Raw genomic sequence first — 25942 nt, forward strand, 5'->3', positions numbered from 1 at the left:
GACACAGAGTCATTCAGTACCCCACAGGAACACACATTCGGAAACATAAACACACACTGCAGCTAATCTCTGATGCACTAATTGATAAATCATTTGTGGCTGTTTGTTGAAATAAAGCTTGTTGAAACTGTTGTTGTTGAAAAATAAAACTTCTTCTAAAGGATTTATTACTTGTTATTTCTTCATTCCACTTATTAAATAATATAGAAAACCTTGGCGTTTTATTACCCTCATAGCACGTTGTTGCCCTGAGGCAACAAACCAAAATCTTGTGGGGGGGAGGGGGCAGATTTTCTGATTGATATATCATAAGGACCCCCCCAAGCTCCCAAAACTAGGGTGGAATATTCTTTTCCTCATAAAATAAAAATTCATGCCATAGAGGGTTAATTTGTTATTACTGAAAAGGCAGAGGGAAAAAAATAGTTTACTAGATCGATCACTCCAACTTGAGAGGGAAGGACTTTAACAACAGATATTAAAATTAGGCACTGTCCAAATTCCCCTCCTTGGCCCGCCCTCTTTGTTTTATATTCAACTACGGGGGCCTTTTTATATGGGGATCAAGTTTTTCTTGTTGGTGGGCTAGATGATTACTACAGCTTGATCCACTGGTGAAAAGGGGCACCCTACCCCAAAATGTTAAATAAGATATTAAAACCAGAATAAACATTTCAACTACCAGTTGCCATTTCTGGGCTGATGACTTACATTTGTATCAGAAACACATGAGAAAACAGGACAAATTTTGTCAACTAGGTTTATTTTATTTTTCTCTTCAGAATGGTGAGGACGTGATGAGACGTGTTCAAATATAATACTCACACACTGCTGCATGGTTTATGTTTGTATCCTTGCATTGATGATTTTATTCTTCACGTAACTTTTGGCAAAAGAAAAAGAACATGTCTATGCATTGTGATTATAAATGGCCATGGGAACAATGATCATGGTTTTGTACCCAAAAAGATCCAACATGGAAGGGGAGGGTAAGAATGCTCCATCATGCAAAAACTCATACAGTACAGATGCACACACTTGACCCGTGTGACTCAATAGTAAAGACACAATTATGATACAGCTCAGTTAATCACTGATGAAAAGCACAGATTTGACCTTAAACCAAGTTTTGTTTTAAACCAGCAGTCAATGTTAAACACAATAAACTAGAAAAAAAGTGTATAGAAATGTTTATAAAATGTTATTACAACTGCTTAAATTAATACAAATATCAGGTGTAAAAAAAGTAATTATCTCAAACAATAGGTGAATACTAGTGGTTTCCTGAGAAATTGACTTGTACTATAACACTTAGAGCTGTCTCAATGACAACAAAGTTAAACAAAAAGGAGGGAAAATACAGAAAACAATCTTTAAACAATCCATGTGAGACAAAACCTAATCTACATAGATACAAATGTACTAGCAAACAAAGCAATATGTTATACTGATGGCAAAACTTGACTTTTGAAGTGAGGTTTTTCAGTTTTCCCTCTTAAGTCTCTTATTAAAATAGCTGATTGTCTTTAAAAGAGGGCTAGTACTGACATAACGTGTTGAAATGATTAAGGTTTTATTTAAAAATAAAAGAACAAATAAGTACTGATCTAGTGCCATTCCAGTCTCATGGCCGGCAGTCACTCTGTTGCCATACCAGCATAAATACAACTTGTATACGTTAGTTTTTCAACAAATTTTTGCTTTAATCAAAACTTGTGTAACTTGTGGGAAAGGTGCTGCAGTGCGAAAGCATCTTTTAGGACAGAAACATTTCCTATCATCTATTCAAACCCAAATTCTTGCCATGCTAGTAGTAGAAAGGAATGCCAATGTGCTTTACAATAATAACATTACTTTTATGAAGTTTCAACAAAGGCAGTATTGCACAACGTAGCATAGTAATACATGTTACTCAAAGACATGCTAATAGAATTAAGTTTTTCTATGATTTTCAATCAGTTAAGTTACAATATTGCATATTGCTACTGTCCAGGCTTTGTTATTTACTTGGGTTCATTAAACTATATAGATTTTTTCTTTTCTTCCCAAGGTGAACACAAGACCCCCTGTAGTGTGTTGTGATGCCTCATAGCTGTGCATTGATTTTGATGTCCACATTTATTAGTATCATTTTTGCTCACTGTGGCAAAAAACCACAAAACCAAAGAAGTCATCCTCAAACAAAACCTAAACATCTTCCAACAGATGAACACTTTTTAAACGGAAAATAAACAAATAAAACCAAAAAAAAAAATCAAAGAACAATACAAATGATGTTACACCTATGACACTTATAAATAAAAGCTATTACTGCCTTGTATGAGTGAACTTAGAACCCGCTTTCAATGAGGCAGCAACTTAAAGTGGTAACTGCCTTAAAGACAGTTTAGTGAGTCAAGAAGATAACACTGTCATTTTCATGTAAGACTAAAAAGATTAAATTCTAACACTGACTCTTGTTTTTCCCCAGGCAGGAACCACTTTCTGCAAGAGGTATACTGGTACTGACACACACACATATATATACACAAGATCAGTAAAAAAAAAGAAAGGAAAAAAAAAAGTTAACCTTCATCCTCAATTTCAGCTTGTTTCTTCATCAAACAAACTCTACACCCTATTTTGCTGCCTCTATCAGTAGCATGTGGCAACAAGAGTCAAACCTACGGTCAGTAGCTTATCTAACATTAAAATTAGCACAGCTAGCTTTACAAGATAAAAAAAATCCCTTTGAGACATTAAATGTCTTAATTGTGTAAAATAGTGACAGTCAAAAGTGGTTGCTTGTGAAAAGTCCACAGGAAGTGACGAGTGAAGCATCAGAGCCAAACAGATCTGTCCCAGTTCTCCCAACAACATCTGGGTCTGTAGTCAAGTCATTTGATAGAGAAGTAACTTCATCAAGAGACGGTAACAAGTACAATAATTTTCATCCCATCAGAAGCTACAACAAAAACAAAAAATTCATAAGAATGACAGGAAAACATAGACGTTAAGGCAACTAATCAGACAGACATCTCTTCAAAAATAAAAAGTAGAACCCCCGATTCCTGTCTGTCATGTATAAATTAATTTCATTTAACATTTTCTCTCTTTTCATTACAGCAAATGCAGGTTGTTTTTTTTAAATGTTTAAATTTCAGAAATCATCATTACTGAGCAATTTAGGTACATTTTACTCCATTTTTGTAATGAAGTTCAGAAAGACCAAAGAAATAGATGATACTAGCAAGGTATAAATATTATAACCTAAAACACAAGGCCAACATGTCATTTGTCAACACTCTGCTGACCTAACAAACCTTTTTTCTTTGACAAGAGCAAAAATCACCTATTGTTTCAGGAAAGTTAATTTCTTTCAAACACATTACTGAATTCCAGAAGCTCCATCAATCAGCTGTTTTACCCTGTATACATATAAAATTTGATCTAATGATACAATCACAGCTCATCTTATTCCAAACCTGCCCGTCATTTTCCGCAGATGTATACATTTTGTTTTGTGCAAGTAATTGCAAAGAAAAAAACATAAATGCAGCACTGGCCATGAAACAGATTTGGCTCGGTTCTAACTAGAAAGCATAAAACGGTATCCTCACAAGGTGCATCGCTAACAAACTTGTACTGTTGGGCCAATAACAGCATGCAGTAAAATAATTGCTTTTCATTAAACTCACAGTCCAAACATAAATCTTTTTCCAGAATGAGGTCATCAACCCATCGTCTCTGCCAAACTCTGCCTCCATGTAAGGATCACACACTCATTTCACAAGCTGCCACACTGCCAAGATTAACCTCAAGACAACTCCTACATCTTCACATGAAGGATTCATTTTATCATTTTCCTTCAGTGATTAATAAAATCTTATTTTTTCCTTTTCATTTCTATTTACAGCACTTGCATTTATGACCTCAGGAACCTCCTTTTACCAAGTTTGCTCAAAACTACGTGCAAACAAAAAGACCTACACCCACCACTCTGACATGATTTTATGTCAAATTTGAAAGATTTTGCCATTTAACCCAGCACATTTGAGTGTATCTGAAGGCTATGATTACCTCTCTATGGCGAAGAAAAAAATAAAAGTCTGGGACAAGTTATTTTTGAATTTTATGATGCAGATGGGAGTTAGTTTAATATATGGTCACTAAAATAAAGAAAGATTCTCAGGGTACAATTAGCTACTGTTTCCTAAGACCACATTTTAGTTATATTTAATATAACATGTTAATGTTGTAATAATCTCGACCAAACAAAAGCCTTATGTTTTTAGCTCTGAACAGTAATCGTTTTGTGTGTTTTAGCAAAACTGGCCAACAGTTATATATTCACCTCCACGCCATAAAAAGAAATATTGTAAACAAAGGATTGTGATCACAATGGCACTGCTACATTATTGCTTAAAAGCATAATTACTGGGTTAAAATGTAAATGCCTGAGAAGTTTTCATAAAGAAATCTTAAAAAAAAGAGGGGGAAAAAACCCACAGACTCACTGAAAACAAGAACCTGCCAGAATCATCAGCATTTGGGTTGATTGAAACTGACATTGGCTCTTGATGCACAACCTTACACTGCAGTGAGACCACCGCCTGCTTCAGCATCCCTTTGGGACATCGTGGCCGTTCTTCCCATCTCCTTACCAACTTGATCAGTCTTTTGTTTTTTACTCACAAACCTCTTCAAGCTTGCTCTTTGTCAGCTTTCCACAACTGTTCCTTAACCTCAGAGGACAGCGTGTTGAACAGATCTTCTTCCACCACAAGACCGCTTTTCCTTAGCTGTCTGCACTCCCCTAGTTCAACAGGCAGACACTCCAGACGGTTTCCTCTCAGCTCCAGCTGAGTCAGTGCGGTCAGCTCTCCAAAACGTGAAGGCAGAGACTGCAGGCAATTGTTTCCCAAGTTCAATGTGCGAAGTTTCTTGCACTGGAACAGCTCGTTTGGCAGGCTTTCAATCTTTTAATGGGAAAACAATGGAAAGAGTATAATAAGTAAGCAATCATTTCTATCAGAAAGCCAAGCCTAACAGATGAATTCCAACATACTAGAAACAGAGCTGGAAAGACAGTGATGTGATTAAAATACTCACCCTGTTGGCTGTTACTGCCAGGTACTGAAGATTCTGGAGAAAGCCGATGTCTGTTGGGATGTAGGTTAGGTTGTTGTGGCTCAAGTCCAAAAAGCGCAGCTTGCGGCAATAAAACAACTGGCTGGGGATCTTCTCAATCTTGTTTCTGTTTAGGTACAGCTTTTCCAGGTTGGTCAGGGTGCCAATCTGAATAGGAATGTAGGCGATCTGGTTGTACCAGAGCTTCAGGCAAACTAGCCGGTGAAGGTGCTGGAAGCTGATGATCTCCTCAATGGTCTTCAGGTTGTTGTCCTTCAGATCAATCTCCTGCAGGTTGTGCAAACTGAAGATCGAGTGTGGAATACGTTCCAGATCGCAGCGAATAAGCTCTAGTTCTGTCAAGTTCACCATTTTCTTCAGGCTGTTGAGCACCATGAGCTTGGTGCCTTCGTTATTGATGGAAAGCTTCTGTAGGTGCAGGCCCACGTCAGTGACTACTTGAGGCAATTTGGTGAGATTGCTTTTCAGACGTAGAACTTTAAGCCTCTTGAGCTCCCGAAGCCCATCAATGACAATGTAACGGTTGTTCTCCGCACTAAGATTCCCCGTCAGATGAAGCTCGCTGAGGTTCTTCAAACTGTAGATCCACAAAGGAATTTCTTTAATGTCTGTGAACTTGATGTGCAAAGACTTCAAGTTCTCGCGCAAAAAAGCCAAGGCTGGAGCTTCGATTTTGGCTGGCGTGTGATAAAGCCACATCTCTCGAAGGTTGACCAGCTGAGCGATGATCGGGGGAATGGTAACATCTGGGATGAGCTCTAGTTTGAGTACTTCTAACTCCATTAAGTCAAATACTGTATCTGGAATGCCACTCAACATGAAAAGGTGCAACTCCAACTTCTCCTGAGAGTTCTTAGTTATCCTCTGCCTGAGCTTGTCAAGTGTCCACTCATTATTGAGGTTAAGCTGCCTCAGTTTATTTTCACTAACTTCTGAGAGGAACACAGCAAAGCGTTTAGAGTACAGAGGGTCATACTGATCTATCATGTGCAACATGAAAGCAAAGTCATTCTTCACATCTGGTATGTCACTGTAGCTGCTCTCTTCACGAATTGATTCAAAGGAGTACTTCTTCAGAGAGCGGCGAAGCATCCAGCAAAGCGTGTACATGCAGATCAAACCGTACACCACCACTAAACTAATATAAAAACAGGCTAAAATTTTAAAAAGTGTAGCCAGTGGGTGAGCGCAACGGTATACGCTGTAACCAGTCAGGCTCTCTATATTTACAGAACAGTCCACGCTGAATTTAATATCATGCACGTAATACCCTGTGTAGCAGATGATCAAAATGAACTTGATTACTTTGATAATAGTCTGACGAATGTACAATCTGTATACGATGTCTCCTTCCTCCACATGAATACGAAACTTTTTCACTTTTTCAAACAGAGCCTTTGCCTGTTCTCCTTCTTTCTTGTCTAAAACTCCCGTTTCCGTTCGATCTACAATGCCCTGCTCAAAGCGCGTCTTTGTCCTTTGGAGCATCGGAACGCTCGCTTCGACGTCCTCGCTAATAACAGACTCCTTGTGGTCCATTGAGCCATTCATTTTCATTGGTTTTGGATCACTTTCTTCAACCACTGTCTCTGACAGTGCCCTGGTTGTCCACGGAGAGTCAAAGCATTTCAGCAAGATGGATACAAAGTGTTCCAGTTTGGAGCTAGTCCGAGGAAACTTAAACCAAAAGTTACTGCAAGCTAAAAAAATCAGGGTGTGGAGTAATACTAAGTAGGGGAAATACTTGGCAAACCAGTGCAATCTGTTTTCATAGCACACGGCATCAACATAGTTGTACTGGTGGCGATCCAGATCATACTGGATCCCTTTGGGCTCCAAGAACAACGACTTGGAAAGGTTGGAACTAAAATTCTTCTTGCAGGTCTCATTAACGACCCATTTGCAAGGCAGGCAAATCATCTTGTCCTGAGTGATCTGCAGTGTTCCCCCAAACACCGAAATCATGAGCATAACGATGGAGATGTAGTCGGTGAACACATCCCACCATGGTTTCAGGATGCGGTATGCTGGCTGTGTATCCACAAAGTACCGCAGATCAGTGATTGGGATCATGGCTTATCTGTTGAGAAAGAGAATAAGAATAAAAAAAATAAATAATAAAATAAGGACATAATCATAACTGTATAACATGAAAAAAAATTTTTTTTTTTTGTTCAGTCTCTAAAACACAATATATTAGATAGTTCCATGTAGTTCATTTGAAAGCTGACAAGAAAAATCACATAAAACCATAACCACACATTTCTTGTTTGACTAAACACAGGAGTACTATTTTAATAAACCTATTGTTGTTAGACAGACAGGATTTATCTTGCTCTCAAGGAGAAGTCATAAGAGGCACAACATTTAAAATGTAATGGCAGAACAAACCAGCGATCAATAAAGTATATAAAAGTCTGTTTGTCTGCATTTAATTCTTCCAAGAAGTTTAGGTGAAGAATACATGGGCAGCAATCATGAAGAAAAAGAATAGAGATAAAATACAAAGAGAAAGTTGTCGTAAAACTACTTGTGTCTTATAAATTTAATAAACTGAGAAATTACTAATGTAAAAAAAAGCAGTCTCAAAAATAACAATAAACAAATTCCGTTCTTTTCTTTAATGGTCAAAACCAGTAAACTAACAGGGGCAAAAACTACAAACGCCCTCCTACCTTCAAGCAGAAACAACTTTTAGTTTTCGTTCCTCTGAATTTTAGCAGTTATATTAAAACAGGTGTGAAGTCAGCCTATTATCACTTGAGGAACACATCAAGGATTAAAGGACTGATGACTCAGCAGGATTTAGAAAAACCTGTCCATGCATTTATCTTTAGACTGGACTACTGTAATGCTGTCCTCGCATGTCTCCATAAAAGTCCATCAGACAGCTGCAGTTAGTCCAGAACGCTGCTGCTCGGGTCCTCACTAAGACCAAGAAAGTGGATCATATAACTCCAGTGCTCAGTTCTTTACACTGGCTTCCTGTCTGTCAAAGAATTGACTTAAAAATCCTGCTGTTAGTTTACAAGGCATTGAATGATTTAGGACCAAAATACATTCAGGATCTTCAGGTTTGTTATGAACCAACCAGATCCCTCAGATCATCAGGATCAAGTCTATTTTCTGTTCCCAGAGTCAGAACTAAACATGGAGAGGCAGCGTTCAGCTTTTATGCTCCTCACATGTGGAACAAACTCCCAGAAAACTGCAGGTCTGCTGAAACTCTCAGCAGTTTTAAATCAGAGTTTAAAAACTTTTCTGTTTGCTGCCTTTTATCAAAACAACTGTTAATTCCTCACACTAACTTTTATTTCTTGCATTCTATCTATTTTTCTGGTATTTCATTTTACTTCTTTTATTAGTTTGTTTTTAGATCCACTTTGTATTGTTTCCTGTATCCTGCTGTAATGCCTTTAATGTTTTATGTAAAGCACTTCGAATTGTCTTGTACTTGAAATGTGCTATACAAATAAGCTTGCCTTGCCTCGTCTCCATGCCTTAAAAGTAAAAGTACAGGGCTGTGAAAAAAGGAGCCTAACTATGGAAATAAGGAAAAAATAAATGACTAAAACACTGCATTTTAGAGAGTAACAACTCAGCCTGCATATTGTTATTTGCTAACCATGAACTACAGCCGAAGTTGCTGTCAGAGTGGAGCAGACAAACCACAGAGACAAAAAATATAATTAATTCATTCTAAAATGGACAGATATGTTCTAGTACAGTAAATGTTGAAAAGGTAAACCAGAATGATAAAATTTTACTTCACCCTTTACGGCAAAATGTGGGATAAAATAACATGCAGGTGTCATCTTTAAAAAGTTAAAACTTATCTTTATTAGCCGATGCATTGCACTATCAATATTTTCTTTATAATCAATCAATCAATCAACCTTTATTTCTATAGCACCTTCTCATACCCCAGGGTACCCAAAGTGCTGTACAGATAATGGTGATCTGAACATTAAAAGTTCCAATTTCAACATTAATATGAATATTTTAAATGAAAAAAAAAATCTGATTTTGGAGAAAGTTCATTTCTATGTTAAAATGCACTTCAGAAAAGTGGAAAAACAGTAACTTATGCATCATAATGGCAAAGATTTTGATTCCAAGGATTGAGCTGATCCATCATTTGGCTTGAAACATTAAGTTATGATTATCTGAGTTGACATTACCAGTAAAGTCATTACGTTTTATGATATAAAACATAGAACTTCCAGAAAATTTGCTCTTTTGCGACTACAATGAAATTTGACATATGATTCTCACTCTTAATCCTGCTGATTTGTCTTATTTTTCTCCATGTTGGGTTCAATGACAACTGAGCGGACAGTTAGTGGTAACATCCATTTATCTCAAGGTATTCACCTTCTGATGGACTGCATTTCCATTAGCCTCCAATGTTATACTGGCATGATTATACTTGCAAACCATTACACTAGTTTTGGTTTTAAGCTAAATGATCATACTGCTAAATGTGCAAAGTCAGTCAAATCTTTCCTGTGTAATTTTGTTTTCAAATGATTTGGGAAAATTTGCACAAATAAATGTAATTTGCAACTATGTAATCAAATGTTCAAACCAAATCAGTGACTAGCCTTTATATTAAGATGTTAGTAAAAAATAAATAAATAAATCAAACCCTCATGACTCTTATACTTTAATAAACGAACGGAGACTAATGATTTTTAGTTGGAAATCATGAGTTAAAATGTAAATATCATTAAAGAGGATGAGCATTTGGTGATGTAGTGATACAAGTTCAACAAAATAAACATGTCAAGCATCAGAGAGGGATCTATCCCTTATATACATTTAAGGCTAAAGTGGGTAATGTAGCAAATTAATTAGTCAGGCTTGCTGTAAAACAAAAGAAAATGCATCAGTGCAATGATATTCTAGTAGTTATTTCCAAATTAGCTCAAACGAGATATTTTTTACTAGTTATTTCTTCCATCGATATTTTACACATTATAGTATTATGATAAATACAGAAATTGTAAAATAAAATTAAGGCATGATAAAGGTTTTGATCAACTGCTAACTGGGGATAATTCCTCTACATGTAAATGTAATCTGCACTTGACATGCTAACTTCAAATATAGCTCAAATAAATATATATATATAGATATAGATATAATATATAAACAAATTATGTGAACATAATAATAAAAAAAAGCCTTGATGGAGTTGAAAAATAGTTTTACTTACAAATCCAAACTGTAAAGCACAACAATGCCATTAATAACCAGTCAAGAGCAAGCCACAACTATTCCCCCTTCCAGCTCGGCTGTTATCAGAGCCAGCTGTAGCCCTTCAAATCAACCTCTTGCCTTGTACAACTTCACCACACCCAACAAGTAAGCTAGAGAAGTCACTTTTCTAAAGATGATGTTCCGTTTTGGCTTGTCTAACCCAAACAACAAAAACGCCAGAGGAGCCACCTTGCTCCCCTTGCTCTCTATTCTTAGCCATTTCCGTTAATAATACCCAGAGTATTGTCTGTGGGGGCCTTGAGAAGCACCTCCCCCGACCTTCAATAGGAGATCCTGTTTACCTTACAGATGCTTCTGTCTCCAACCAGTGTCTCTCTGGAATACTCTGCCGTCACCTTTTGCACTCCGACCACCCCCAAAACACACACACAACAAGAACCGAGAGCTGGCATTCATCACAGCTTGTACTTTGTTAGGAAACTGTAAAGTCAAGAATTAGAGACGTCTAGTCTGATCCTTGGCCAAGAAAGCAAACATACACTGGCTCCAGTTCTGAGAAATTTGTACACACCTAACATGTCCAATGTAGATGTCAGGATGGAGAGATGATGTAGCAGCACCAGATCCACCCAGTAAAATATAATAGCCAGTTTGAAGGCGTTATCTGCGCGCCAGTCTCTGAAGATGTCCCTGGTGGACCAGCCAGTCTCTGTGTATCCAACACTCTTCATGAACCATTTCCACTTTCATCGCCATACAGTCTAACAGGAGATCTGAAAAACATATAGAAGAGATTGATATTGTGGTTTCCTTATCTGAATGACATGCTTCAACAAAGTCAATAAAGAAAGTAATATACATCAATGTATTTAACCGCAAGCGACTTTACAAGTTAAGATTTTAATTTAGGACCTATGGGACTTGTTTTGCCCGAGACTATTGTAGATTCATAAGCTACATTATTTAATGGGCTGCGTACACCATGCATCAGTCACCGCTGGTAACGGTAACCCAAGATGACTATGTCATCTGGCTAAGTAGCTGAGCCGGGTACTCAAGAGAAAGTTAAAGATGGGCCAATTTTTATAAACCATTTGACAGCGACACACATTAACTTAAAGAAAGCACCCTGGTGTCTGATAAAATATCAAATGGCAAGCACGTTGGCGTACTTGTCAGCACCGACACGAGCGTATTTGCTATTAAAACCTGTTAGCAAACTAAGCTATCTTATCATTAGCTACTAAGCTAACTCAGCTACGTGTTGACCAGCGGTTCTTTTATGTCATTGGAAGTTTACATCCTACCAAACGCTTGACTTCATGCGACGATTATATATATCGCATATGTATCAGAATGGCTGGGGTCTTTAACTTACATCGTATGATGGGCTTCATTCAAATCGAACGTTACTTTAATACAAACTATTGTTAACAAATTGCATTTGCTGGTACTAGCAGCTAGGCTAGCTACCTAATGCTTTTCAGCTACCTCGAGACAACTCTTCTTTGCTGAATACATCATCAGGCCGAGCGGTGGCACTGTGGTGCGTAGTAAACGTAGAAGAAGACTTCTTCCTCTACTTTTCGGGAAATGAGATGTCTTGAATCAGAAGGGTTTCTTTTCTCGTCATAAATTGACTGAATACAAAACAGTAAATAGAATATTTCAATTTCCGGAATGTTTTCAGTAAGCTCCCTACGGATTATATGCTCATCTCGGAGAGTTCTGCACTCCCACTGGGTGATGACGAACCGCCTGTCTATTCCTAAAGCTGTTACATGTTCAGTACACTGTGTGTCTACCAGCTTTTATAAGGTCATATGGCCCAGCAATATGTACTTCAGAGCGCTGCTGGATAAGGAAAGAGGACTATTTAACTACACAAAGCAAGCCATTTTATCTAGGTGTTGCTACTCAAGTCAAGTTAAATTGAACTGTTGGAACTGTAAGCAACTTCTTGACAAAACACCTGCATTCTTCTGTAACTCATGTAATATAATCCAGCCCCCTGAAGAAGGGACATCCTATTTTAAGATAATGGACTGGTGAGTATTATGTCCTCAATTACATCCCAATATTCCCGTAAGCGTTTCTGTAAACTACATCATTGAGGAGAAAAAAACCTCAGTATGTTACCATTTTTTCTTTATTACAATTTTTCTACAGTGACTACACATTCACGTTGGACACACAAAAGCTTCAGACAAGATACTTGCAGCTCCAGCGGTCTCTTCATCCAGACAACTTCAGCCAGAAATCTGTGGTAGGCAGGGGATGATGTGAGGTGAACAGAGATAAGCTGAGTGAAACAATCCATGAGTCAATGAAGGCTATCCTATCTAGTTCCTGTGGCACAGGAATTTGGGACTGACCCTTTGTCCACACAAGTTCACTTGATTGTACTTTTATGTTTTATAAGCATGATTTATTGGGATTTGGCTTACAGGAATAACTCTAGGTAAAGCTAAAGGAACAGTTTAAAAAAACAGAAATACCCTTGCAAGTTTAAGTCCACAGCTTTCCCTATATTAGGCTACAAAAGCAAACTATGTCAAGGCAAACAAGTTTGTGGAATATAAAAAAAGACCAGCAACTCTACTTTCCAATCTTCACTTATATGAGAACTACTGTTAGAGTAGATATGTGGATTTCTCTAAGAAAGTGGTATGCAAATATTAATTTCAGGCACATAAATATTCAGACACTGACATAAGTTTAGTTATTTTAGCTGTTTACCAAAACATATTCAAGATACAGTATTTTAATCAACATGTGCTTAAAATGCAGACTCTCAGCTCTAATTTAAGGGTATTTACATTCAAATTGGAGGAAATGTTTAGGAATTGCAATTATTCAATATGTTCGTGCCTGTTTTTCAAGGGACCAAAAGTAATTAAAGTATTTCCTCATTAATCCATCATCAATCACCAAGTAAAAAATCAATCTGTGAACCCACAACATGCAGTCAAATGAGTTCTCAGTGGATGTGAAACAGACCACCCTTCATCTGGAAAAAAGAGGAAATCCATCAGAGAGATAGAAATGTTAGGATTGACTAAAACAGCAGTTTAGTACATTTTAAGAGAAAGAGAGTGCACTGGTGAACTTGGGAATAACAAAGTGGTAAAAATAAACATTTTATTTACAGTAATGTTTGTCCAATTACTTTTGAGCCCCTGAAATGAGGAGACTTTGCATAAAAATGGCAGCAATTCTTAAATGATTTGTAGGATGTTACCCTTGACTTAAACCTGAAAGTCTGAACTTAAATTACCAATCCGTTGTTTAATTTCAAATCCAATGTGGTGACATGCAGAGCCCAAATCATAAAAATTGTGTTACTGCCAAAATATTTCTGGGCCTAGTTGTATATGATGTACAGCAACATCTTACTCCTGTAGATAGAGCTCAAGCTGCCTCCTATCGGTGCAAAGTGTAACAAAATCAGAGGTCAGTAACAGAAACCTTTAATATATCATTAAAAGTTGTGTTTCTATTAGTATCTAATCACGTCACTAAAACAACTGTTTATATTCTTTTAGAATGAACTATATCTATTTTCTAGCAGCTGCCATATTTACTGTATGCCGCAGTTTTTACCTCAGTGTCTCAGAAAGAACAAACAGCTATGTGTGTGAAGTGAGAGTCCTTTGAGCATTTAAACTGCAGTACCCGCTTTATTCAGTAGGTGCTAGAGCAGCGTTTGAGCTAAATACCACCTTAACAGGCACTTGTAATGCAGTAATCACTACACCTGAAGTCACTGGATCCACTCCCAGATGAAAACATGCGTATGTCTGGAAGAGTTCTGGCCACTGATGGCCTCCATCTATTCACACCTGTGCTTGGCATTTGAAGTCATTGCTTTGCACATTCAGAATCAGAATCAGTTTTATTGCCATTGTCAGTGAAGGTTTCACAGACTAGGAATTTTTCTTGGTGCAATGGTGCAACATAGAACATGGAAATAAATAAGGGCATGCAATAAAGACAGTATAACTAAACTAGTGTGTGAGTGTGAAGTGGACCACATAGTGCAAATATTGCAGTGCAAATGGCAGAGTTGGTTGGTGTCCATGAGTCCAATACTGAGTAGCTGATTTAGTGTTTATGAGTCTGATAGCAGAGGGGAAGAAGCTGTCCATATGGCGGGAGGGAGCGCCACCAGCCTGTAGTCACTGAGTCCTGTGATCCTGTGATTCTTACTACCAGATGCCAGTAATTCTTATAAACTGTACCTTTAAAGGAAAGACTGGCACTACCTGAAGAGCACTTGAGCAACACAGATTCATGCATGGGTCAATGATGAGGTGGTGATTATAGTTTGACTTTTTAGCAACCTTTTGGCTGGATTCACTTACCAAGTTGATACCAGTTGTGATGTCAATTGTGACATTTTTCTAGGCATGATAACTACAAGAACCCCCCTCCCCAACACCCTGGATGTGTTAAAGTTTAAGTACCCACTGTCAAAAGGCTAAATTAAAGAACATCCGTTACACAACAAAAATAAAAAATAAGGACAATACAGGCAGTGGGAAAGGTTCTCTGTAGATAAATACCTTTTTACACACTTTAAGTGTGCCATAAATGATCAAGAGAATTAACTTTTGTCTAAATCATTGTATTTTGCTTTGCATTTTGCAGCTGGGCCTATGTTAAAAAAATGTAATAAGACATATCTAAATGGATCTCTGCAGTTCAAAGTAAAAAGTGCTTACGGAAGGGTACAGTTTTATACAAATTGGTACCTTTTAGCACAATCCAGTATCCTTGTAGATCATTAAGAAAAATGCATGGCAGTCTAGAAGAGTAAAAATTATGAGCACAAGATTGAGAAGGATATATTGCTTACATATCATTTATTTTGTACACTTAAGAGGAAATCCCAGCACAGGATGTTGTCATGCTATGACATGGAAGCTAAACTGAAATTCAGCAGATTAAGGAACTGTGTGATTACGGCAGAAATTCATCACACACAACCAGTCCAATATTATCTTGATTCCCTTTCATTTATTACCACTTCTTGTCATTTTTTATGGGTTAAGGCATCCTTCAGCTTTAGGGATTTTCATCATACATATATAAAGCTCATTTCTTATACAACTGTACAATGCAGACACCATCTGCACTTGTTGTTATTATAGAAAAAGCTTCACATGACAGGCTCATAGGTCAGAGTGATAAACTATTGATTTTCACCAGAGCTGACAGACCTGATAGCTGCAAAATGTACTCAGATCTGCCAACCATTTCCAAGATATTTTCCTCCCTGCCTCGTTTCCACACATCTGTCATGTCAAACTCACACTTGCATCTTGGGAAGGGTCCCAAACTTCTACACTACAAAAGAGTTGCTGTATGTTATACACCTAATTGTCAGTATTGCCAAGGATTTGGTGCTTGACAGTGGTAGAAATTGGGATGGTAAGCTCAGAAGTTATTCCTTTTAGTCAAATTTTGATGCTTATCTGTGGACATTGTGAATATAGGTTGTTTAAAACTGAATAGCATTTTTGTTGCAAATCATTACAATGCAAGCAGTCATTCCTTTTTTATGAATGATGGTGACTGAGCTAGCCTACATTAAAAATTTACTTAACAGATTCATCTTTTGCAGAAAGAACGTGAGTTTTCAGAAAGCCAGTCAGCTCTTGTGAACAAGGCATACAGGACTCTGCTGAAGCCTTTGAGTCGTGGTCTGTATATGGTGAGTTTAAGTTTACTTATTATGTATAGTTTATTTTTGTAACTTAGAGCTGTACCCATCCGATTTCTTGATCTTCACCATCTGACAGTCAAGAGTACATTACAAGGTGAAGCTGAGCTTGATAGACTCCTATATCATGTCTTAGCTGGAACTCGAGGGACTGCGTCTGGAAGAGGGCACTGACTCTGGGGCTGATTCAGACTTTCTAATGGAGCTGATGGAGATCAATGAAGCACTTGATGAGGCACAGACTCCAGAAGAAGCCAATAAGATCGGCCAAGACGCCAAAGGTAAAAAAAAAAAAAAAAATATATATATATATATATATATATATATATATATATAGATGCATTAATGTTGATTATTGATAACACAGAAGTTGAAGGGAGCAAGTCCATGTACTTTAAGTATCCTTCAGATATATAGGCTTCTTAATCTTGTTTTTCTTTTTAAATCTTTGATACATAGACATAAAATAATTTTTGCTTGAAGTACTTTCTTGTTGCCTAATCCTTGGTTTGCAATCATCAAATTGTCCACTGTAACAACACCTACCATCATCATGACCATCCCACATAAAGTACAAGGGCTGTTCAGATCGGAGAAGCTACAGAGAATGAGATAAAATAAGATAAAATGTTATGATTATGTCTCAGTAACACACACACACACACATATATATATATATATATATATATATACACACACACACATACATATGTATGGCCTCACCGGACGAAGTGCTTGGTGGATGTCTCAAGCAGCAGAAAACAGATCATGTGGTGATGGAGGAACCATCATGGGAGGAAAAGCCCCTCCATGGGATGTACCACCGACAGATAGCTGAAGTGGCTGATATCGAGAAATCCTACCAATGGCTAGAAAGGGCTGGACTGAAAGACAGCACAGAGGCATTAATCATAGCTGCACAGGAGCAGGCCTTGTGCACCAAAGCAATAGAGGCCCAGATCTACCATACAAGACCCCAGGTGCAAACTGTGCAAAGAGGCTCCTGAGACAATCCAGCACATAACTGCAGGGTGTAAGATGATGGCAGGGAAATCTTACAAGGAGCGTCATAACCAAGTGGCTGGTATAGTGTACAGAAACCTCTGTGCGGAGTACAGACTGGAAGCCACGAGGTCAAGATGGGAAACACCTCCGAAGGTGGTAGAGAATAACCGAGCTAAGATCCTGTGGGACTTCCAGATCCAGACCGACAAAATGGTAATGGCAAACCAGCCGGACATTGTGGTGATGGACAAACAGCAGAGGAAAGCCGTTGTGGTTGACATCGCAATACCAAGCTAATGCAACATCAGGAAAAAGGAACATGAGAAACTGGAGAAATACCAAGGCCTGAAAGAAGAACTTGAGATGGCCTGGAAAGTGAAGGCAACATTGGTGCCCGTGGTCATCGGAGCACTCGGGGCAGTAACACCCAAACTGGAAGAGTGGCTACAGCAGATCCCAGGACAAACCTCAGACATCTCGGACCAGAAGAGTGCAGTCCTAGAAACAGCAAAGATACTGCGCAGAACCCTCAAGATCCCAGGCCTCTGGTAGAGGACCCAAGCTTGGATGGATGAGAGACCGCCCACGGAGGGCGAGGGGACAGTTTTTATATATATATATATATAGATGTTGCGAAAGCAGCTAGGCTTGCATGTTTTTTCACTTTCTCTTGATAATGGGAAAATTTTAGTTTTCTCGAGAAAACGGATTATTCCAAATGCACAGTTACGAGGGGGCTGGAACTGCTCCTGGTCCATCACAGAGCCAACCCAGAAAGACAAACATTCAGTCAGACTCGCAGTCACTCTTAGCGAGAATTTAGAGACTCAGATCAGCCTAACATGCATGTCTTTGGACTGTGGGAGGAAGCCGGGAGAGAACCCATGCATACATGGGGAGAACATGCAAATTCCACACAGGTTCCCCTGTACTGGGATGCCTCAGTACAGCAACGGACGCAAGCTGACGTCAGATTGAGCAACATCCATCACTGATCAATATGTCCAGTTTTACTTCTATCAGGTCTGACAAAGGCTGAAATTGCAACGTGTCTAACTGTTAAGTTCTACCAGTCACTCATTCACATAATTACACATCTAAACCATGACTGTAGCCCCTCCCATCAGCTGTCATGGGCTCTGTTTTGATCATTAAAATCAGGTGTCACACACTTACTTTTAAGCACACCTTAATCATCTCGTTATCTCAAGAAAACAAACTTCGTTTTTCGAGATATATATATGTTGGGTGTAAAGATCCGCTTTTAACATCAAAGAAGTAAATATATTGGTACATGGGCTCCTTGATCGAATATAAGGTATTATTAAACCATAAAATAGGCTAAGTCTGTCATTAAAATTCAGTTGAAGAAGGTTTTGCTGCAGATCCTGCTCAGAGTCAAGGCTGTTACAATGAAATGTATGAGCGGGAAAGCAGCATTACTAAACATATGTGGGCTGGATTGTACTGCTCAGATCTAGCAAAGGAAGCAGCATTTATGCGCCTATCACAGTTTGCAAAGTAACATAGAACATGTTTGTCAACCCAATGAGGATAAGTCAGTGTACAATTCACCTTGAGATTAAAAGTTTGGGAGTTATTTGGATTTTATGAGAATAAGGGAATGTTGGGCAAGGGTCTGTTTAGTGTTCCTTGAGTTAAGAAGTAACGTGACAGATCTGAACACTTATCTTTTGAGATGTCATGTTGAATCATATGGATGCTAATACAGCTAGCACAGGGCACAGATAATGAAAAGTTTTTCAGTCACAACACATGGATGACAAAGGTATTACAACATCCATTCTTTGATTTATTACCCCAGATTTATAAACTTAAAATGTGGTTGCGCCTGCTTTGGTAATGTGATACTACACATATATCAGAAGTATAGTAAAAGATACTATCTCTAAAGCATGTGTGCATTAAAAAGAATCTGTAAAGTATCTGGTCAGGCTCTTCTGAATTCCTACCAAGAGAGATGTTTTGGACATGTCCCATGGGGAAGAGGCCTCGGGGCAGACCCAGGACTCGCTGGAGTGTTTATATTCTGACTGGCTTGGGAATGCCATTGAGTCCCCTCCAGAAGAGATCGAACGGTGGCAGGAGAGAAGGAGATGTAGGGATCTTTTCCCAGAATGTTGTCCCCGTGACCTGGTCCTTGAAACAATCTGCACAAGAACATGGATGAATGGATAGTAAATAAGATACACTTATTTACATATTAAACTGTATATATTTGATTTCAAACCAATAACATTGAATCCCATCAAATTAAACCAATTGTGTATTTTTTTTGTTTGTTTTGTTTTGTTTTGTTTTTTTTAAGTTCCTGATTCATATTTTACCAGATGAATTTAGTTGCATGTTAAATCGTCTTATAAGAGAGATACACATTTTAAACAGGTGTCAACAGTTGTTGACAATGCGAAATGTCACCCTACACACACAAAAAATGTGTAATAAAAGTCAGTTTTCCAGATATTTCACCATATACTGTATATTCATTGTTTGTATATATTACTATTTTATTTTTTATTTTTTTATTTTGTGTTTTGCACTTCTTTTGTATCCATGCATTACCAACCAAACAACCAACCAGCCTACAATTTGGACATGCATGCCCACCTAAAACTGTACTGCGGAAATGATCGATCCCTTCATTCTGGGGCCCCATAACAAAGCATAATTTGGCATCTGTCGTGCATCCTGTCTCTTCTCTGAACTCTCTCCAGTCACAGTCAGTCCAATGTTGCTTCTTGTCTTATCTCTTGCTCTGTCTCTTCTCTCTCTCTTTCTTTTCCTCACTTCTTCGTTTAATGTCCTCTTCTGTTTATTTGTTGAATTAGCCATGGTGCATGTTCAAAACGGCCAGTGTGTTGATACCCAGTGTCACCCAGTGTGCTGTAAAGCAAACAGAGCAGTCACGTGATGCCCTGGGATGGGGGAGAAAAAAATTTGTAAGTGCGGTTTCTCAGCCTCAGGTTGTAGAGCAATGACAGGTCCAGGAATGTGCATAATGAATGTTATTGTGCCATCAAAATGACTCAAAATCAAAGTTTTAAGGTCAGAAACTTATGTTGTGTCAGTTTAAAATGAATAGCAGGTGTGTCCAAACACTTAAAGTCATACTGTGGGAAAATCATAGTATGGTACCATCATGACATCATCTACTGGACTGTGAACAACCATTTTGAAGTCTTAAGTTCGGCATTTGGTTTGAAAATCCCTAATTTAGACTAATGTAGAGGTGGAGAGTAATACAGAAGATCAGATTGGACAAAGTGCCTTTAAAACCTTTAAAACGTCCCTTTCAAATGACTTCATGATAACGTGTTTAGAAAAATGTGCTGACTTTCCGTATCATGAGAGTCAACTGGAGCCAGTGTTATTGTACTTTTAGACACCTGCTCATGAAATTTAAGTCTCAATCCTGGCGGTTACATACATCTTTTAATTACAGCCTATGTATTTAAGCAACAGCAGTTACAAGTGGAAAGTTGATTACATAATGTCATTAAATTAATTCTAAAATGCTATTAAAGGGCTAACCATAAACAGAATCAATAATGAGATGTAATACCATGAAATCTTTAGCATAACTAAAATTTGTAGATTGGTCATAAACAATGAATAGGTTGCATAGTGTAAACCATGTTAAAGTTTCTACCTTTGGTTTGTCTGTTGTGGTTTGTTTGCCTCAAATCGAGCAGGTAGTCTTGGAAGGTAGTATGCTGTTGAGTTACTAGGAATAGCTAGCATCATACTATCTGTGCCTTTGCATTGTTTACACATGCAGAACCAGAACTGTATTTTTCTCCCCTGCAGGAAAACTTGCAGACTTGACGGAGCAGATAGATGTTGCCCTTCGTAAAGGTACTATATTCAGATGTTTCACTAAAACATTATCTATTCCTCCCACTTGTTCCTTTTGTTTGTTTCATAATCTATGCCAAGGTTTCCCTTTAAGTCACTGAATGAGTCACTGATTAAACTTTCTATTTCACCCTTTTTTCTTTCAGGAGAGCTTCACGCTGCCAAAACACTTCTTGCAAAAATGAAATACCATGCAAACATTGAGGAGAAAGTGAAGGAAAAACTCTCTGGATTTATGTGAGGTTTTCCTCATTTTGTGTGACTTAATTTAATATTTTATAGCCACTTTAAAAATCATTGTATAGTTTGCACAAATTATTGTACATCAGTGTTGGGTTTATCTCATTTTATTGTTTAAGTAGTTGAATAAAATAAATTATAGTTATATGCAACGGTTATTAGTGGTATTTTTTCCTGAGAATGTTAATTTTTTCAGATTAAAAGTATAAATATATATGGCTATAATTGAAATGCATATGTTGCCTCTCTTCACATTCACTAATTTCTCAAGCCTAATCATATCTACTTGTTACTAATGTGTCATTAAATGAGGCGGATATCAATAATTGCCTCTGATTTAAATGGTGCTCAGAGTGTTTATGTGATTATCTTGCCTATCAGTTCAGGATTTTGTCATGAGGGACACACACAGAGCTGTTAGTCAGTTCCTCAGGTTACCTTTAGGTGGAGACATAGCACCTTCACAATCATCCTGCAGAAGAGCATTACAATTTGTACAAACAGGATATGATACCAGACCTAAGGGAGGTCCTTAATTGAGGTAGACAAGGTCTTGAATTATTAATGGTGGCTTCATATGTGGCATTAATGCTATGATAATCAGGAGAACCCCACTGACTGAAGATTACTCGATGAGCCAAACATCTGTGATCTCAGTAATTTAAAACTCAGAAAATGAGGTATTGAAATGTGTGTACATTCATGCCTGCAGCACATTGATAGATGCATCAAAATGTAAATTCATCTACCCTCTTGTCTGTCTCATTTTACTTGAAACTTTTTTTCAATACCATTGGGGAAAGTTGGCATAATCTTTAATTACATTCAAATTGAAGCTCAAATCACATCATGGGTTTTGATCTAAGAAACAGATACACCCTGAAATATGGGAAAAGTACCATAATCTGATAAGGTATCAGCTTACATATCATATGAGAAATGTATCAAACCCTTAAACTATATTGTTTTGCTATATAGTGTCATATTAATACTGCTGTACTGCGTGTAACAGCCACTGAAATATCCCATTGTAACTCAACCTGACTGGTTGTTTATTAAGTCTAGAACAACAATGTCGTGTCTGAGGCTGTTTTTTTTTTCTTTCTCAGTTGAGAAGCTGTTAGGCTGATACACTTGGGAAGACAGTGAATTAAATAGGGCCTTTTCCACCACAAGGAGACTAACAGACCTATTTATTATTCATGCCGTAATCGGAAGCCATCTACGGTGGCTTTAAATTAATGAGAAAAAGTGATCAGCAAACAGTGAGGGCAATGCTTTCTCGCAGAACTCTTCAAATTGAGTTTGAAAGAGACGAAATAGAGAAAAACTCGCTACAGCCGAGCTGTGAAATTGACTTGGATTGAAAAGCTTGGCAAAAGAAGTAGCTACATGTCATTACCTTGCACTTTCAGGAATGACTTAGGTCAACATGAAGAAGACGACACAAACAACAGCAGCTGTTGAAGTGTTGAGCAGTTAAGGTGCAGTCGGTCGATTCAAGATTCAAGTTTCTTAATTTGTCTCTCTTGGGAGAAATTTGGCTTGGCTTAAAATGCACTCCTGCACAAAAGAAACAATAAAAACATCACATCAATAAACTTAAAGGTGTCTAAGACAATAACTAACATCTAAGACTCAAAAGTAACACAAAAAAACAAAGTCTTTGTGGACAAATAAATAAAAACTTAACTTGTAAAACATTTGTACATTATGTACAGGTATTTAAATGTTCTCACTACTAACACTGACATTTTATGAAGTTAGGAGAATTAGATGAGCGGATAAACCCTGCTCAAGAAAAACCTATAATCTGTAGTTCTTTAGCTTAGCTTAGCAGTTCCAAGTTGACTAATATAGCGCCTGATCTTACCATGTAAGTGCCATGTAATGTAAACTAACATTACATGGCACATGTTGAGAAAAACACCAAAAATTCCTTAAAAAAATAAAAAACATTAGGATTCTTTTACATTGGATGCAAGAATTTTGACAAAGAATAAGCAGAAAAAAAGGCGGAATGCAAAACTTGACATAAAAAAACACTGTTGCTGGTTTTATTTTCACTCGGCCTTGATAGGTCTAGGCACAAAAAAGAGTAACATTTACATTTGTCATCCAAAATACATGGTTTGAATTTGGAAAATATACAATATGTGCAGCCTATAGAGGCAATTTTTCACTCCACTCCAAATAAACAAATCTCCATCTTTCCTTTCACTTAAGTGGAAGTGGCTGACATCACCGCCTGATAACCAAGCTGGGTTGTCTGACAGGCAAATAACACTACTTCCAACATGGGGGAAATGTTGAGGTGAGGTGGTGAAGAATTTCATCTGGAAAACTTACTAAATTGAAAATACAACGCTAAAGCTGTCCGTGTGAAGATAGGGAAGAAACTCTCATTTCTGAGGAAGGTTGGTTCATTCAATGTTGCACCTTTTTTTATATTTGGTGGGCAGGGCAATCTGCTTTGCAGCCATCTGTTAGGGTAGCAAAATTGAAACCTGAGACATCAAGAAATGGAACAAACTGACCAAGAAAAAAATGGCTTTTGGGGGCTGTTTTTAGAGCCCTGGTGATTGTGATGATTGTGCAAAGAACATAAGTTACTAAGCACAGGGGACACTGCATACCTTGTAAAAACATAGTGATTTAAAAAGAGGATGTGTTCAGTCAGAGGCTTCTTCAGCTGCGCTACAAAAAAGTAGAGGTAATTCCTTGTAAAAAGCAATTACTCTACACAATTACTTCTATAATAAATAATAACTATATTTGTTTATTTACACCTAAAAATGTTAATTTCCCTTCTTTGGCTCAATAAAACATTCTTATTATATTTTAAATGAATACCAAGGAAAGCAAAGCATTTTAAGGAAGTTAATCCATATTAGGTGACCTTTGGCTCACTTTTACCAACCTCTGACAGTTACTGTGTTAGGAGCTTCAACTCCAGCTGGTTATTTACACGCTACAGACAGCTGAGAAGCAGTGATTTTCCCTGGTATCTGCATAGAAGTTTCACACATTATGTGGCTCCACCACACCAGGAAGTGTTAATTAGTAAGACACATTTTGCACATTTCTGCTAGCCCACACTGCCAAATTAGCTCAAATCAGAAGTGCTTAATTTTACATCCTGGTTTTGAAAATGATGGGTTATCCTTAATGTGCTGTACAAAACCTAAAAGCACTATTTATCAGAAATGTCTGATTTGAAAACATTTTCAGGCCTGAAAAATGTTTATTACATCACATACATGCTAGATGCAAAACACCTAGAGGTGATTTGTTAAGATATTTAGTCACACAGAATGTGGTGACATTTTTTCCTGTTTTATTCATAACTGTGTAATTGGCTAAATTAAAACAGAACAAACCAAAACACAGGCGTCACCATGCTGGGAAGATGTAGGAAAGAAAAAATGTAACAAAAACAGGGACAAAGCCTAATCCTAAAATCAAGGGAATTGCTACGTTCACAGTAACAAACTGAACAGTTGTTCCAGCTTTGCTTCTGAAAATGAAGACTGCAGCATGAGATTCCAGCGTAAACACAGACAAAACTTCAACAGATCTGTCGTGTCACTGAAGCTTTAAACCAATCAGGACAAAGCTGTATCATCACAAAAAGGGATTCCCAGTGAATTGTAGCCCATTAGGGGATCAGCAGCACTTGACTCAGAAAGCTGCCATCACCTTGCTCCAGCAAGGTATTAATGTCATGAGAAAAGGTTATGTTAGCTGGTGAAAGCTTAACTTAATTGCAAATTATCATGTATTATTTTTGGTTCAACGTTTGTCAGTACAAACATAATTTATGATTGAATTCATAACGTATTAGTGATAGCAGTGAGCTTTGCTCTCAACCTCTAGAAAGGTGCCTGTATGTTTCAGCTATGCAAATGCAAAAATGACTTATCTGCTCTGTTTGCCATGTTTATGTATTGCTTGACTCATAGACAATGACTGGAAGATGCTGAAGGTTGCAATTTTAAGCGTTAACTACTCTTTCTTCATCATCGCACTGTTCTGTGTTACAATGATTTCAGTAACAGTAACAACTGGTCCAACATTTCTTTGCTCACCATTGATTGAAGTGCACAAAAAAATCTCAACAAAACCTGCTGCCAACTTGCAAATCCGCATGGATTCATGATGCTACCACAAATCTATTGTATCCGTTTTAGCAGGGATGCACATTATGCCTTGTAGCTTCCGGTGTTATCATTCGGGAGCATGGTTGTAGACGTAAGGATCGTAGGGGCGTATCCAGCAAGTTGTCCCTATCCTTTTCCATCAATCAGACCAGCTGAGTCATCTGTGTTTTCTATCAAGAGCCTGCTAGAGCTGGGGAGCTTTAGTTCTCAGAGTTGTGACTTGGTCGTTATGATAACTTTAAATTAAATCAGTCATAATAGAGCATACTGAAATGTTGACTTGACCTTCACATAATATTGTACAAACTAAAAAAAAAAAAAAAGCTTTCTGTGTGGTGCAAATCACTGAAGAAATGAACCATAAAGATTTTCAATTAAAATGAGAATAATGATGAATTAGAAATAAACATTGTAACTGCATAGAATTTGTGAGGTTAAATGGATCACATACATTTTCGTTTGCAAAAATTACTACTATATGGACGATAATGTACTGTTTAGAAATGGTTTGAATATTTCTTCAAGGTTACATTAAGTAGTGGATTTCTTGTGATGTGTGATTACCTTACATTTCTGATGATGA

At 37.6% G+C, this 25942-nt stretch overlaps 2 protein-coding genes across 3 annotated transcripts; one reads left to right on the forward strand and one right to left on the reverse strand.

The window, feature by feature from the left end:
* Nucleotides 1-759: 759 nt before the first annotated feature.
* Nucleotides 760-11849, reverse strand: lrrc8ab (leucine rich repeat containing 8 VRAC subunit Ab). 2 transcript variants are annotated; one of them, XM_042000642.1, is made up of 4 exons: nucleotides 11732-11849; nucleotides 10925-11126; nucleotides 5092-7210; nucleotides 760-4958 (listed from the first exon to the last, which is right to left on the reverse strand). In XM_042000642.1, exons 3-4 carry the CDS (start codon nucleotides 7201-7203, stop codon nucleotides 4683-4685), a joined length of 2388 nt encoding a protein of 795 aa, XP_041856576.1. In that variant the 5' UTR covers nucleotides 7204-7210; nucleotides 10925-11126; nucleotides 11732-11849; the 3' UTR covers nucleotides 760-4682. The 2 variants fall into 2 exon arrangements, with proteins under 2 accessions (XP_041856576.1, XP_041856577.1); XM_042000643.1 differs by lacking the exons at nucleotides 10925-11126; nucleotides 11732-11849 and adding an exon at nucleotides 10349-10427.
* Nucleotides 11850-11922: 73 nt separating this feature from the next.
* hscb (HscB mitochondrial iron-sulfur cluster cochaperone) lies at nucleotides 11923-21357 on the forward strand. Its single transcript, XM_042000659.1, has 6 exons — nucleotides 11923-12401; nucleotides 12523-12619; nucleotides 15980-16069; nucleotides 16215-16359; nucleotides 20912-20959; nucleotides 21106-21357. Exons 1-6 carry the CDS (start codon nucleotides 12034-12036, stop codon nucleotides 21198-21200), a joined length of 843 nt encoding a protein of 280 aa, XP_041856593.1. The 5' UTR covers nucleotides 11923-12033; the 3' UTR covers nucleotides 21201-21357.
* The last annotated feature ends 4585 nt before the right edge of the window (nucleotides 21358-25942 follow it).

The sequence above is a fragment of the Melanotaenia boesemani genome, chromosome 11 (genome assembly GCF_017639745.1).
Source record: "Melanotaenia boesemani isolate fMelBoe1 chromosome 11, fMelBoe1.pri, whole genome shotgun sequence".
In the NCBI taxonomy this organism is placed as follows: domain Eukaryota; kingdom Metazoa; phylum Chordata; class Actinopteri; order Atheriniformes; family Melanotaeniidae; genus Melanotaenia; species Melanotaenia boesemani.